The 16135-nt window shown below is 45.9% G+C and overlaps 2 protein-coding genes across 2 annotated transcripts; one reads left to right on the top strand and one right to left on the bottom strand.

Moving 5' to 3' along the window:
• The first annotated feature begins 1465 nt into the window (after positions 1–1465).
• On the top strand, positions 1466–8897 carry TK2 (thymidine kinase 2). Its single transcript, XM_069738912.1, has 10 exons — positions 1466–1746; positions 3668–3699; positions 3797–3871; positions 4268–4321; positions 4596–4685; positions 4937–5010; positions 5618–5706; positions 5891–5970; positions 7023–7103; positions 8391–8897. Exons 1-10 carry the CDS (start codon positions 1635–1637, stop codon positions 8466–8468), a joined length of 765 nt encoding a protein of 254 aa, XP_069595013.1. The 5' UTR covers positions 1466–1634; the 3' UTR covers positions 8469–8897.
• A 969-nt stretch (positions 8898–9866) lies between these two features.
• Positions 9867–14300, bottom strand: LOC138648927 (uncharacterized). The gene is made up of 2 exons (XM_069738911.1): positions 13908–14300; positions 9867–11899 (listed from the first exon to the last, which is right to left on the bottom strand). The coding sequence occupies exons 1-2, from the start codon at positions 14235–14237 to the stop codon at positions 10691–10693; spliced, it is 1539 nt and encodes a 512-aa protein (XP_069595012.1). The 5' UTR covers positions 14238–14300; the 3' UTR covers positions 9867–10690.
• Between the last annotated feature and the right edge of the window lie 1835 nt (positions 14301–16135).

Below are 16135 nucleotides of genomic sequence, written 5' to 3'. Positions count from 1 at the left end.
AATGCGTCGTCAATAGAAGTCTATGGTGAAAAAACGCATCCTGCAAGCACTTTTGCAGGATGCGTTTTTTCTGCAAAACGACGCATTGTGACGGATTTAAAAAAACGCTAGTGTAAAAGTACCCTAAGCGTGCACCATCTGGCAGCACACCAGGCCTTAGTGCAGGAGATTGCAGATTCCGAGCAGCAGTCCCAGCCCTGACCTGTAGAGGGAGACTGTGTCCAGGCCTGGTAATAAGAACCGTTATCCGGATTACTATTCTTTTGGTTATTGAGACATCTAGTGGCGAAACTATGAATTACATGTGAAGAAGAAGGGACTCTGGTTCTGGCTGTTACCATTCTGTATCCTTGCTATGTAAAGCTGCATGCATACTTGTGTGTGCTCCCATAGAAGTGGATGGAGCGAGGTCACATATTACACCACAGCTCACATAGAAGTGGACAGAGCGGGGTTACACATTACATCACTGCTCCCATAGATGTGGACAGAGCGGGGTCACACATTACTGCCCCCATAGAGGTGGACGGAGCAGAGTCACACATTACTGCCCCCATAGAGGTGGACGGAGCAGAGTCACACATTACTGCCACCATAGAGGTGGACGGAGCGGGGTCACACATTACTGCGCCCATAGAGGTGGACGGAGCGGGGTCACACATTACTGCGCCCATAGAGGTGGATGGAGTGGGGGTCACACATTACTGCCCCCATAGAGGTGGATGGAGTGGGGTCACACATTACTGCTCCCATACAGGTGGATGGAGCGGGGTCACACATTACTGCCCCCATAGAGGTGGATGGAGTGGGGTCACACATTACTGCTCCCATACAGGTGGATGGAGCGGGGTCACACATTACTGCCCCCATAGAGGTGGATGGAGTGGGGTCACACATTACTGCCCCCATAGAGGTGGATGGAGTGGGGTCACACATTACTGCCCCCATAGAGGTGGATGGAGCGGGGTCACACACATTACTGCCCCCATACAGGTGGATGGAGCGGGGTCTCACATTACTGCCCCCATAGAGGTGGATGGAGCGGGGTCACACATTACTGCCCCCATAGAGGTGGATGGAGTGGGGTCACACATTACTGCCCCCATAGAGGTGGATGGAGTGGGGTCACACATTACTGCCCCCATAGAGGTGGATGGAGCGGGGTCACACACATTACTGCCCCCATACAGGTGGATGGAGCGGGGTCTCACATTACTGCCCCCATAGAGGTGGATGGAGCGGGGTCACACATTACTGCCCCCATAGAGGTGGATGGAGCGGGGTCACACATTACTGCCCCCATAGAGGTGGATGGAGCGGGGTCACACACATTACTGCCCCCATACAGGTGGACGGAGCGGGGTCACACATTACTGCCCCCATAGAGGTGGATGGAGCGGGGTCACACACATTACTGCCCCCATAGAGGTGGATGGAGCGGGGTCTCACATTACTGCCCCCATAGAGGTGGATGGAGCGGGGTCTCACATTGCACATGGCGGCCTCCCGTCCCCCTCACACTATGCACCGGCAGTGACTCTGGGCCGGGCTGTCCCGTCTCCTCCCCGCCGGCTGTGACGAGGTCTATGGAGAAGCCGGATGTGTGCAGCCATGTGTAGGCCTCCTCGCCGGGCATGTCACTCTCTGCAGCGGCGCGGGCGTGCTGCAGGCTGCTCACCGTGATACGTTGTCCGCCAGTCGGTAGCAGCTCCATCATGAGCCGGTTACTACACAGCGACGGACAAGGTAAATCCCGGCTACACGCCATGTACAGATACGGCTGTGCTCGGACTACAACTCCCAGCATATCCTGACCGCTGAGGAGAACGAGTGGGAATGGCTTCTGGTAAAGCCGCCGTGATTACTCATAACAACCAATAATAATGCTGCTATCATTCACCAAAAAACGTTTGCTAAATAAGAACTGGAATCTGATTGGTTACTAGAGACAGCGCTGTAGTTGCCTATCGCAACCAATCAGGTTCCAAGTCACATTTACCAAAAGCCTTTTAATTAAAATCAAAGCAGAAGGCTCATTGGTTACTATTGGCCTTGCTGCAGTTATCCAATAGCAACCAATCAGATTCCAGCTCTCATTTAGTGAAAGCCTTTTGGAAAATGAAAGCAGAAGGGCCGCTCATTGGTTGCTATGGGCTTTGCTGCAGTTGGCCATAGCAACCAATCAGATTCTATCTCTCATTTTTCTAAGGCTTTTCCAAAAATGAAAGCAGAATTCTGATTGGTTTCTTTGGTATATATATATATATATATATATATATATATATATATATATATATATATATATATATATATAATTGTCTAAGGGTTTTTCCATCTGTCTGTCCGTCTGTCTGTCCTGGAAATCCCTGCTCTCTGATTGGTCGAGGCCGCTAGGCCTCGACCAATCAGAGACCGGCACAGCATCGAAGTAGAAATCCCGTGTCTCTGATTGGTCGAGGCCGACCAATCAGAGACCGGCACAGCATCGAAGTAGAAATCCCGTGTCTCTGATTGGTCGAGGCCGACCAATCAGAGACCGGCACAGCATCGAAGTAGAAATCCCGTGTCTCTGATTGGTCGAGGCCGCCAGGCCTCGACCAATCAGCAACGGGCACAGCGACGATGATGTCATAAAGGACGTAGACATCCCGCGTCTCTGATTCGGCCTCGACCAATCAGCAACGGGCACAGCGAAGATGATGTCATAATGGTTGCCATGGCGACGATGTCATAAAGGTTGCCTCGACCAATCAGCAACGGGCACAGTCTGCCGCGAATTCTGGAATCATCATTATCCATATATTACAGGGACATGCATATTCTAGAATACCCGATGCGTTAGAATCGGGCCACAATCTAGTATATATATATATATATATACATTGGTACCCTGTCGCAGACCTATCACTGTACAGTATGAAGATTTGGGTGACAACCTCTGTGGATGATGTTATGGTTGACATATTGGTTGTCACCCAACTTCCCCTTTAAAAGGATGTAACAAAACAAAGCATATGGAAAATGACTATTTAAAGGGGTTGTCTGTTTCCGCGCCATGTTGTTATACCGCGGTGCCCCTTTTATATCTGCATGTACCGCCTCCCCCACAGCGACGGTTAATCTCGCCTTGCGGTCAGGAGCCGAACATCCTGTCACAGGAGGCCGACCTGCTCGCTGTAGTTTACATTAACCCTTTAATAACAATGATTTCATTGTACCGCATATGTAGAATGGCGCACCTCCACCCGCGGCTGTTACAGAGGCACGTGACAGCTGTCAAGCGTTGGGAAAGATGCGGGCTCAGGGCCAGAACCCGCGTCAAAGTGTGGGAGACTAGCTTGGACATATCTATCCAAGGTCGTAAAGGGGTTAAATGCATATATTTTGTGCAAAAAATGATTTTCACTATTGAGCGTCATTAAAAATGTTGGACCCTTCGCCTTGTGTAGCCTCTGTGTATATTGCTGGCTGCAGAATGAGTTAACCGAGGGCCCGTCGGTGAGCTCACTAATTAGGGAGAGTTCTTTTTCTGAGTTCTTCTCAACTGCTTTACGGCCACATCAAAGTTGATAAATAAAAATTAAATACTAAATAAATAATACAAATAAAAATAAATCTCTTGTAATTGGATATTAATTTGATCCTATTTTTTCTTCCTTCTTTCTAGTTAACGGTTTGAAAAACAAAGGCAAAAGCACGGTAAGTGTCGCCCATTGTAATATTATACGTATATATGCCGCAGCGCGATCGCAGAATTTGCAGAAAAGTCCGTCTCCTTTCGATCCTTCCTTTTCAGATCTGTGTGGAGGGAAACATAGCGAGTGGAAAAACCAGCTGTCTGGAATATTTCTCCAATACTGCCAACCTGGAGGTAATCACCCTATATATTCGTGTACTATAGGGCGGGTTTATTAACCCCTTCACCCACCCTGATGTAAAAGTATGTCTCCATAAGGGTGTGTTGTACATCCAGCACCTGCCTCCTGACAGCAGCGATCAGAGCTAACTCCGATCACGGATGATCAAGCGTTTAGACGCTGCTGTCAATCACTGTCAGCAGCATGTAGATGGTTAACTTGCCATTTGCCCACGTGACGCTGCCCATTTTCCACTTTCTTTTCCCTGTGACTCAGGGCGCAGATAGGTTACAGAATCCCTGTCCTCCTCCCGAGAAGGAGGTAGATGGAGAAGACGTCTTCTGTACCGTTGAGAATCGCAGTCGTTCTGCTTAGCGATCGGTTTTTTAATATATTGATTTATTTTTCAGGTTATGACGGAGCCTGTTGCAAAATGGAGAGATGTCCAAGGCCACAATCCACTGGTGAGTTATCGTACAATCTCAGGTTCTTATACCTGTGCCGGTTATATTACCGCCGTCGTATACCCTGTGCCGGTTATATTACCGCCGTCGTGTACCCTGTGCCGGTTATATTACCGCCGTCGTATACCCTGTGCCGGTTATATTACCGCCGTCGTGTACCCTGTGCCGGTTATATTACCGCCGTTGTGTACCCTGTGCCGGTTATATTACCGCCGTCGTATACCCTGTGCCGGTTACATTACCGCCATGTTCGTATTCTTTATACTTTTTTCAGGGTCTCATGTACACGGATCCGACAAGATGGGGGTTAACGCTGCAGACCTACGTGCAGCTCACAATGCTGGATGTCCACACCAAGCCCTCGGTAAGGCTGCCGGTATCCTACGACCGAAGAGATCCCCTCAGTTGCCAGAAGCACGAGAAAACAGGTCTCGTTACACTACGAGGGGGTCTCACCAATGGGACATTCACCGATCATCTCAATAGTTTCCCGTTTTCATGATCAGTGGATATCCGAGCGGCCGGACCCCCCTACGATCTGATACACATTGCCGTTCCTGGGGATCCCCACCTGTGCGCCCTCACCCCGACTCTTACCTGTGTCTTCCTTTGCAGCTCTCTCCGGTGAAAATGATGGAGAGGTCCATCCATAGCGCAAAGTACATATTTGTGGAAAACCTTTATAAAAGGTAGGCTCAAAAAGAAGACAAAAAAAAACCCCAAACAACTCTTTCTTAAAGGGGTAGTCGGCCTTTAACATATTCGCTCTATACGGAAAAGTTAAAACAATCTGCTTTGACAAATTTGGCACTTTTTTTTTCTTCTTCTTATCTTTACATCTAGTCAATAAGGTTATATTACAACTTTTTAGAAAGTTACTAAACTGGTGTAAAAAGTTTTAGAACAGTTTGGTAACTTTTTAAAAAGTATGCGGGGGGCACGGCTGTTTTGGTCCTGCTCGGCCCTTCTTCACATTTACGTTATTAGATACATGGTAAGGTTTTAATCCTGTAGGTTAGGACCATCCCGAATAGGGTCACCATGACGTGGTTGGATGGCTTTTACTTTTTTTTTTTATTAGAATTAACTAAATCCTCTGTTATTTTCATGCACTATTGATATTTTTTATTAATTTACTTTGTTTTTATCTTAGGTTTTGTCTTTTTTTACATAAGAGTTTAATCCTCGATTTATCAGACTTTTTTTATTGTCTAAATTACTGGCATAAAAGCAGTAATGGATTGGGTCCTGACCTGTTACGCCTCCTTTACGCCTCCGTCCACCTCTGTTTTGTAGTGGGAAGATGCCTGAAGTGGATTACGTGGTGTTAACCGAGTGGTTTAATTGGATCACAAAGAATATTGACCTCTCTGTTGATCTGATAGGTAAGTAAAGCGTCATGGCGGCCACTTTGGAACACCTTTTCCCAAAAAAGAAAAATGAGAATTAATTAGGAATAGAAATACTGTTTTGTTTTTCCTATTCTTACAAGTGGATAATTCGGAATATCTGATAATCCAGCACCTATTTGGCATAATAATGCCGTCATGTGAACTTGTTTTTTCACAGTTTATCTGCGCACATCCCCTGAAACGTGCTACCAGAGACTAAAGATGAGGTGCAGAGAGGAAGAGAGGGTGATCCCACTGGTAAGAGCCTTATCCTAATTGCATGCACATTGTTTAAAGGGGCTGTACAGTAATCATCTATTCAGCGGATAAGCGACAACTTATTGAACGGTGGGGGTCCGACTGCTAGGACCCTCACTGATCAGCAGAACGTGGCACTTTTATGCCTGACCGCTGCTCCATTCATTCTCTATGTGACTCCTGTGAATAGCCCAGCGCTTGGCAGCTTCTTAGAGAATGAATGGAGCGGCGGTCGGGCAGGTGCGCTGCCGACTGATGCAGGCCCGAGAGGTCGGACCCGAACTATCAATAAGTTATCAACTATCATTTACATGGACAACCCTTTTAAGGTCCATTTAACCCCTTAATAGCCACAAGCACAACTTTTTACGGCAGCTATGAAGGCGACCCCAGTGTGGAGCTTATATTGCAAGCTCGGCTTCTTATCCAGCGTCCAGGATCGGGGGATGGCTCTGATCCTGGTCATTTAACCCTTTGATCGTCACTGTCAAGATCAAAGGGATTCAAAGACTTGGAATTTCTCGGTGATACGACACATCTCTGGGTTGTGTGACCTCCGGACAGTCACTCTTGGGAACCTAGAAAAGTCCCCAGCAGGGCTGTCAGTTTAGTCAGCACATAAATCAGGGGAGAAGTCGGCCGGGGATCAGGGGAGAAGTTGGCCGGGCATCAGGGGAGAAGTAGGCCGGGCATCAGGGGAGAAGTCGGCCGGGGATCAGGGGAGAAGTCGGCCGGGGATCAGGGGAGAAGTCGGCCGGGGATCAGGGGAGAAGTCGGCCGGGGATCAGGGGAGAAGTCGGCCGGGGGTCAGGGGAGAAGTCGGCCGGGGATCAGGGGAGAAGTCGGCCGGGGGTCAGGGGAGAAGTCGGCCGGGGGTCAGGGGAGAAGTCGGCCGGGGATCAGGGGAGAAGTCGGCCGGGGATCAGGGGAGAAGTCGGCCGGGGATCAGGTTGTGCCCCTCCGCGGGGACCCATGTGCTCATGTGTTAGATGCTTCTTATTAAACATGGATGTGAGTACAAGTCCCGGCCCGGGCATGCCTTTCTCTTGCAGGAGTATCTGAGCGCCATCCACGGCCTCTATGAAGAGTGGCTGATTGACCGAAGCTCATTCCCAGTGCCAGCGCCGGTTCTCGTAAGTGTTTCTGCTTATTACGCTCCGAATGAAGGTTCCGGCAGAAGGAAAGCAAGCAGAGATATTGAACCCCCTCCCCCAGGGATCAAACCTTTAAAAAGTTGGGACATCTTAACTAATTGTGTAGTGAAGTTCTGCACTTTACGTTGCCTTTTGATTCCTTCATATTTGCAAAAGCTCCAATTGTTGTCAGTGAATGTGAGAAATCAGGCTCAAATTCAGATGGCTGAAAGTAGTCTTAAACCTGGTACTTCTCACGGCTGAGGGTTTGGTACAATTATATTCAGTTCACAACGTATTAGATAGCATTTGTTCCGGAACGCGCAGTCGGGTCAGAAACATATTTGCGTATATGCAGTAGATAACACAGGATCCATCATTCACAATAGGTGATGTCACAGCTCACCTCCTCCTCCTGTACAATGACTAATAACACCTCGATCTACAGTAGATAACACAGGATCCACCGTTCACAATAGGTGATGTCACAGCTCACCTCCTCCTCCTGTACAATGACTGATAACACCTCGATCTACAGTAGATAACACAGGATCCACCGTTCACAATAGGTGATGTCACAGCTCACCTCCTCCTCCTGTACAATGACTGATAACACCTCGATCTACAGTAGATAACACAGGATCCACTGTTCACAATAGGTGGTCACAGCTCACCTCTTCCTCTACAATGACTGATAACACCTCTATACACAGTAGATAACACAGGATCCACCATTCACAATAGGTGATGTCACAGCTCACCTCCTCCTCCTGTACAGTGACTGATAACACCTCTATACACAGTAGATAACACAGGATCCACCATTCACAATAGGTGATGTCACAGTTCACCTCCTCCTCCTCCTGTACAATGACTGATAACACCTCTATATACAGTAGATAACACATGATCCACCATTCACAATAGGTGATGTCACAGCTCACCTCCTCCTCCTGTACAATGACTGATAACACCTCGATCTACAGTAGATAACACAGGATCCACCATTCACAATAGGTGATGTCACAGCTCACCTCCTCCTCCTCCTGTACAATGATTGATAACACCTCTATATACAGTAGATAACACAGGATCCACCATTCACAATAGGTGATGTCACAGCTCACCTCCTCCTCCTGTACAATGACTGATAACACCTCTATATACAGTAGATAACACAGGATCCACCATTCACAATAGGTGATATCACAGCTCACCTCCTCCTGCGGTATCTGGGTTCACATTCTCCGTACTTGTGTCATTTTCCCTTTTCTGATTTTTTTTTAGGTGATTGACGCAGATAAGAGCATGGAGGAGATGATCCAGCACTATGAAGAGAATCGCGGGAAGATCCTTGCCGCTTGACATTAGAACGTCGTCTCTCTCGTGCACACACTGTCCGTATTCCTCTTGCGGACACATTATGGAGGCAGCTATTTTTCTGACCTTTGCGCTGCTAATCCCTGAGCCAATCACAGCTGCCAGCTTGGTGCACCAGTACAGCCGCCGACTATCCATGACGGTTGACCTAACTCGATCCCCGGATCGGACCATTTTTGGGGGACCAGCTACTTTCTCTCGGAAGTGCTATCGCGGACCAAGGGTCGATCTCTTTGGCTTCAGCATCTTCTGAGCGTACAGAGAATATAGTGATATGTCATTTTGGTAAAACGTAATTTCTTTATCTTTTTATTTATTCCTTGTTTTAGTCCAGCCATTATTTTTTCCTTTCTGTGTTGTACAATGTTGCCGTATTAAAAAATAATAATAAAGTGCTCTAAATTTTTGTTGCAAGTGCATTGTGATGATGGCCAGTTTACAGCAGAAGCATAAAGCAAAACTGGGTGTAATAGGGTGTTATTGGGTTATGTCTCAGACCTACGGCCTTAAAGGGAACCTGTCCCGTTATTAATCCGCAGGCAGCATGTTGTAGAGCTGCGTCCGCTGAGCAGATTGATATATATTTTTTCAGATATGTCCCCTAATCTCCCTGTGCAGTCTGGCAGATAGAGGGAATCTGCAGCTGCACACCCCTCCTCTCCCTTCCTTTTTGTATTATTTAACGAAAATGTCCCTTTTTTCTTTTAAAGGGATATTTACTCATCCTTATTTTCCCTTTAGGACCAGCAGCATCAGGGTCACTTATCTGTCTCTTATACAGCCCATTAGGTATGTTAATAAGAAGTTGAAAAAGTTTCATACTCATTGATACGAAGGAACTACGTAGAACTTGGACCTCTCTGACAACTTTTCATCACTAGTTTTGACCTTCTATCCTCTCTAGGAGTCAACCCCCCCAAAAAAAGACCCCAAAGATGAAAACCTAGCAAAGGACAGTAAAAAATACTAACCGGTTCACCCAGTTCTGTAAAAACTAAATTCCCCCCGATGTAGGTTCTCCCTCCACAAACCATGAAGTTACACGGCTGAGGGTAGAAGGTTATATATGACGAGTCTTCAGTTATAGAGTTTACATGGTGAAATATTCCACTTAAAAAAAAAGTAAATGCATTATACTCCTGCAGAGCTGAAATCGTAATTCTACTGGCTTCAGAGCTGAAATCTGTCATTGCTGCCTAAATCTGGGAAGCTTTGCCACTTATCAGTCATTAATATAGGAGGAGCTCAGATGAACTGTTAGGGATGTGTTTGTTTCCAAAGAAGCAGAATTATGAATGCAGCTCTGGAGTAGAATACTAGTGAATTTCTAGTACTTTTTTTTTTGTTTTTTTTTAGCTGGCAGGATTTGATAAGAAACAAATATACATAGAAAAGGATCATTTATTGTGCTACATACATAATGAGGATGCTTCACAGTCAATAATATATCGTTATGATTATCTAAATATCCACCTGAAAAAGTAAACTTTTTATTTTATTTTTCATAATTTTGTCTAGCAGGGAAACGTTGCAAATCACTTTATTAGGAGATTGGTCTTCATTACCGTAGAAAAAAAAAATAGCATGTAAGTAGCTTCCAAACCTCTGCTTTTCTCCAGACTATTTTCTGCCCACAGCTGCTCTGATATCAGGACGTTCTCCTATGGAGCACAGATGATGGCAGTGATGGGTCACCTCAGCTCCTGTATCACTGGTCTTGGCTTACAAATACTGATGTAAAATACTGACCAAATACTGAGCGTGTAAACGTGACCCAAGTGTAGGAAACGTCTGAAAAGCAGAACCTTCAGAGGAGGAGACAAGAGCTGACCCATCACTGCCATCATCTGTACTCCAAATCAGTCCGATTCAATATCAATGCATCTAAATTAACTGGGGGAAAAGTTGGGGTGATTTGCAAAGTTTTATAACTTTCCATTCTGGACAAAGTTTAAAAAAAAAGAAAACCTCAAAAGTTGAGAATGTCTGACTGCTCATGATGAGTTCTTCAGAAAAACCCTGAGTTTTGGCTTTGGCTAAAATTTCTACCAATAGTCTGATTCAGAACAGGAATTCGCTCCGACAGGCAAAGAATTAAAAGTAAAAAAAAAAAAAAGTCTGACTTTCTTCACCCACCACTAGGCGGCGCTACTGAATAGCATTAGTGACCTCCCTGTATACACAGTACGCAGCCCCGTCCATCAGACTCAGTGTTGGTCCTTTTTGGTGATCATCACGTAGTCCTCCTTGGTATCTTCATGTATGTTATACTCATTAACCAGAAGGGCATCTCCGGTTGGAGAAGAGACCTGGAAGTGATTTTCCTCTGCTTTGATATTTGGCAGTCTCATACCCTCGTTTCCCGGCGCTCGTGGTGGAATGTATGTGGAGTTGGGTGGCTCTCGGAGCCTATTATCGGTACCTGGAGTCCAAATCGGTGGATTGCCAGAAATATTCAACATTGAGAAATCAGAAGATGGGGACATCGGACTGGCAAAGCTCTCCGTGCCCTCCTTAGTAGTCAGGAATGCCCACTTGACCTCAATTTTGCCAAAATCGCTGCTTTCAGAAAATTTTGCCAAATCGGGCGGCACAGTTTCCTCGATAGGGTAAGTCAACGACTCTCCGGATATGTTCAGCATCTTTAGTTTGGACACCACGCGCTCTTGCTTAGTCGGCACGATGACTTCAGCCGGGGATTCATTAGACACCAGAGATTTCGGAGGGTCTAGCTGTTCCGTAAACGTCGTTATGTCAATGTTGTCACCTTGTAGGTCATAAGTGATCTTCTCGGCAAGGTCTCTGCCCTCGTTTTTGGCTGATCCATCAGGTTTGGCAAAGTTTGGTTCTTCGGAGACTGGAGCTACCCACTTTTTTGGCTTGATATATAATGGGAAAATTGGCTGTTGGGCCAAGTTGAGGTCACTGTAGTTGTAGAGGAACTCATCGCTGTCCATGCGCTTGGTATAATAACGTGGCTTCTCCTCGGAAAGATCAGAGACGTCGTCTTGGCTGCTTGTACTGGTTATGGTCATCTCCACGGCTTTTATAGGGTCTTCATTACTGGAGTGGTTGCTTTTAAGATCTAAATTTTGTATTTCTTCAGGTTCTCTGGTATCTTTACCAGTTTGGCCAGTAGGATCACTTCCATGTTTTGCTTCATGGCCAGGCCCATGAACCAAAAGACTTATGGAGACAGATTTATCTTCATTGAGGCGCCAAAGCATATCGTCACATTGAATTCTCGACAGATACAAGTCAAAGGCCGTCTGCTTGGCTTCTTCACTATTTATCTTGCCTCTGATCGTATATTCCGTTTTGGACACTATCGAGTAACCCACTCGTTGGAGGATCTGCCTGATGGCATCTTCTGGGATGGCAGGTTGAATAAAATAGACAAAAGTTCCAGTAAATTTCTGTAAAAACAAAAACATAAAATATTATAGCAAAAAATAAACATAAAAGGAAACCAACTGGATGTATCACATGTGCACAACTAGGGAAAGCTAGGCGACCACCTATTTGGGAGCTATAATGGCCACCTAGGCATGATGGGAAATGCCTGATTGCTTGGGGTGTAGAAGTGGAGGGTCCCAATTATTCTGTTCATGCCACATGATGCAGGTCCCTTCAACGCCATCACTCGTCTGTTCGCCAGCCCTATCAACATTGAATGGACTTGCACCATGTATGCTTGTTTCTACTCCTACTACAGGGAAAAAGAGACCACTGCAGAGAAAACGAGCCACTGCAAACAAAAAGCCCACTGCAGAGAAAAAGCCACTGCAAACAAAAAGAGCCACTACTGAGAAAGAAAGCCACTGCAGAGAAAAAGATCCACTGCAAACAAAAAGAGCCACTACTGAGAAAGAAAGCCACTGCAGAGAAAAAGATCCACTGCAAACAAAAAGAGCCACTACTGAGAAAGAAAGCCACTGCTGAGAAAAAGAGCCACTGCAAACAAAAAGAGCCACTACTGAGAAAGAAAGCCACTACTGAGAAAGAAAGCCACTGCTGAGAAAAAGAGCCACTACTGAGAAAGAAAGCCACTGCTGAGAAAAAGCCACTGCTGAGAAAAAGAGTCACTGCTAAGAAAGAGTCACTACTGAGAAAGAAAGCCACTGCAAAGAAAAAGAGTCACTACTGACAAAGAAAGCCACTGCTGAGAAAGAAAGCCACTGCTGAGAAAAGGAGGCACTGCAGAGAAAATGGGACACTGCAGAAAATAAGCCACTACAGACAAAAAGCCGCTGCAGAGAAAGAGTCTCCGTAGAGAAAAAGAGCCGCTGCAGAAATCAGCCACTACAGAGAAAAAGAGCAACTGCAGTGAAAGAACCACTGCAGAGAAAAAGAGCCACTGCAAAGAGAACAGCTGCAGAAAAAAAGAGCCACTGCAAATATAAACCACTACAGAGAAAAAGAGACAATGCAGAGAAAGAGTCTGCAAGTAAAGTCAACCAATAGGTAAAGACATAAAGGCAATAAAAAAAGGCAAAAAAATAATGCAGTGCATTTTTTTAATGTTACCAGCCCTCTAAAATATGATAATTCACTGACATCTTTTATTTTGCATTGTAACACAGGTGACCTTTAGTTTCTATGATAAATCTGCAGCTTTCCTTCCTCCTGTGAGGTCATCACCTCTTCCTGTATTCAGTGTTTTGTAAACTCGACTTACAAAGGATCTCTATCCCTACAGCTTTCCCTCCCCCCTGTGCTTTGCCATCCCCCCTGCTCTTTCCTCCCCCTGTGCTTTACCTCCAGTACTCTTCCCCTCCCCCTGTGCTGCACCTCACCCTGCTCTTTCCTTCCCCCTGCGCTTCACCTCCCCTATGCTTTGCCTCCAATGCACTTTGCTTCTCCTGCTCTTTCCTTCCCTGCTCATTGCCTCCCCCTGTGCTTTCCCTCCCTTACTCTTTCCCTCCCCTTCTCATTGCTGCCCCCTGTGTTACGCCTCCCCTGCGCTTTCCCTTTTTTTTGCCTCCCCTGCGCTTCCCCTTGTTTCTCCTCCCCTGCGATTCCCCTTGTTTCTCCTCCCCTGCGCTTCCCCTTGTTTCTCCTCCCCTGCGCTTCCCCTTGTTTCTCCTCCCCTGCGCTTCCCCTTGTTTCTCCTCCCCTGCGCTTCCTCTTGTTTCTCCTCCCCTGCGCATTCCCCTTGTTTCTCCTCCCCTGCGCTTCCCCTTGTTTCTCCTCCCCTGCGCTTCCCCTTGTTTCTCCTCCCCTGCGATTCCCCTTGTTTCTCCTCCCCTGCGCTTCCCCTTGTTTCTCCTCCCCTGCGCTTCCCCTTGTTTCTCCTCTCCTGCGCTTCCCCTTGTTTCTCCTCCCCTGCGCTTCCTCTTGTTTCTCCTCCCCTGCGCATTCCCTTTTTTTCCGCCTCCCCTGCGCTTCCCCTTGGTTTCGCCTCCTCTTCCACGCTTTTCCTACCTTCAGTGTCCTGATCTCTTTCCTCCATGGAAAGAGAAATAAGTTGACACAGATAAGCTCCAGGATTGCGAACCCCTTCATCATCTGCTTCAGCGCTTCCACCTTATGCTCCAGCTTTTTGCTCTGTAAGTTCTGTCTAATGAGCTGGGAGTAGTTTTCCCCCAGGGCTGCAGGGCAGTTGCACTGGTGAGCGTCGCCCTTGCACTGGTGAGCGTCGCCCCTGCACCGCAGCGGAGGGTCACACAATGCCACATTGCCTTCGTGGCTCGTGGACTCATAGTGGGCGATGTAGTCCTGGTAAAGCCGCTGCCTGTCTGCATTGCTCTTCATTCTTAGCCCTCACTTTGTGGCTTTTCCTTCCTGCTAAGTTCTGCATTGAGGAAGTTACTCAGGCTCTGCCTCCAGCTCCCTCCAAAACATTGGCTGGGTGTGTGCATTGTGCCCGACCACATAGGATGTGTTGTGTGTCAATCAGATCACTGGAGGAAAGGAAGAAGCAAAAGCGAAAGTCAGCTCTGGAATAGACACAGATGTAGCAGAGCCGGGCCGCTCCTTCTCCTCCGGGGCTGCATAGAATTCTTAATTTACATTACACTTTGCATTTTTTTAAGTAATTTTTTTTTCTTTTATCTTTCTTTTCACACTGGTGAATTTTGCGTCAAATTCATCCAAGTAGGTGCACTCTTATTTGGATTAATAAATCGGTGCACGGACTGGCCGGCGTGTAAGATTGAGCCGTAAGGACAGACCATCAATAGACAACCCCTTTAATTGGCCGAACCATCATCTGGTTTTCTCCTTTATCGTGCGATCTTTGATTCCATTTTTGCGTTTCAAATTCTACAAAATGTTGAATTTTGCACAAAATTTAAAAAAAATTTTTGTCTTTGACCTATTTTTTTGTACTTTTTTTTAGACCCAAAAGTCTTGTTTCCTTAAAATATCACACATTAGTCTTAAACTGCCACCAAAACAAAGTTCAGCAGAATTTTTATTACACTCGGGTCACGGAAAACATTTGTGCAAAAAAACTTTGCCTCATTTTGAAAAGTCACAAATGATGAATTAAGCCGAGTTTACATGAGCATATTTCATGATCTGTATACAGACCGGCCCGGTAGCAGAGGAGACTGTTAGTTCAATTCGGGAGGCGGCCATTACAGTCCGTATTGTAGCCATGAAATACACTGGCATTATCCCAGCCTTCAGCTAAATCATCTGGAAGTAACCAAAAACAAAAGATTTAATCTGATGTAAGATGTAATCTGAGAGTAGCATAATGTAGGAGCTGAGACCCTGATTCCAACGATATATCACTTAGTAGGCCGCTTGCTGTCATTTTGATACAGTCACTGTTTTCTCTGCAGATCTCGGAATGCTGAGGTGTGTATAACCCCGCCCACACCACTGATTGGAAGCTTTCTGTCAGTGTACATAGAAAGCAGCCAATCAGTGTTGGGGGTGTGGTTGGACTAGAAGGCACGAGACACCTAGTCCTGTAGTGATAATCTACTGCTGTTAAAACACTGATTTTACTGAAACAGCAACACAGAGCCTAGTAAGTGATATCACTGGAATCGGGGTCTCTGCCTCTACATCAAGGTGCTCTCAGATTTGGTGCCACTACCCCCATCATTGCATAACTCTCCAAGAAGATCATGATTTATTAATAAATCCTTTATTTTATACTCTGCGTTGCTTTGGTTGCCAAAAAAATGTCTACAAGTGTATAAGAGAACATACATTATATATATATATATATATATATACACACGCGCATCAGACTGCATGGACGTATAAGATGACTGTGCATAAGCCATCAATACTTATATACAATGGTGATATAGGTGTATAGGATCATGAGTACGTATATACACTGTTATGTGGAGGTGTGTGCGATCAGTGCTAGTGTATATGCAAAGAAGACGACTGTACAGGTGAGACCAATAAGTGTATGAGACACAGAACATGGACATAACTATCTCTATATAAGATGTCAATATCTCTATACAGTCAAGGCCAAAAGTGTTGGCGCCCTTGAAATTGTTCCAGAAAATGAAATAGTTCTCCCAAAAAATTATTGCACTTACACATGTTTTGTTATACACGTTTGTTTTCATTTGTGTGTATTGGGAAAACACAAAAAAACGGATAAAAAAAGGCAAATTGGACACAATTTCACACAAAACCCCAAAATTGGGCCATACAAAATTGTTGGCACCGTCCAC

This window comes from Ranitomeya imitator, chromosome 9 (genome assembly GCF_032444005.1).
Source record: "Ranitomeya imitator isolate aRanImi1 chromosome 9, aRanImi1.pri, whole genome shotgun sequence".
NCBI lineage: Eukaryota > Metazoa > Chordata > Amphibia > Anura > Dendrobatidae > Ranitomeya > Ranitomeya imitator.
This window is presented reverse-complemented; position numbering and strand designations above follow the sequence as displayed.

Excerpts from the sequence above, each read along its gene's own strand:
- TK2 (XM_069738912.1), top strand. The coding sequence starts at position 1,635 with ATGTCACTCTCTGCAGCGGCGCGGGCGTGCTGCAGGCTGCTCACCGTG. Across the intron at positions 3,872-4,267 it reads CCAATACTGCCAACCTGGAG|GTTATGACGGAGCCTGTTGC; the intron begins GTAATCACCCTA and ends TTTATTTTTCAG. Across the intron at positions 5,011-5,617 it reads GTGGAAAACCTTTATAAAAG|TGGGAAGATGCCTGAAGTGG; the intron begins GTAGGCTCAAAA and ends TCTGTTTTGTAG.
- LOC138648927 (XM_069738911.1), bottom strand. The coding sequence starts at position 14,237 with ATGAAGAGCAATGCAGACAGGCAGCGGCTTTACCAGGACTACATCGCC. Across the intron at positions 11,900-13,907 it reads AAGAGATCAGGACACTGAAG|AAATTTACTGGAACTTTTGT; the intron begins GTAGGAAAAGCG and ends TTGTTTTTACAG.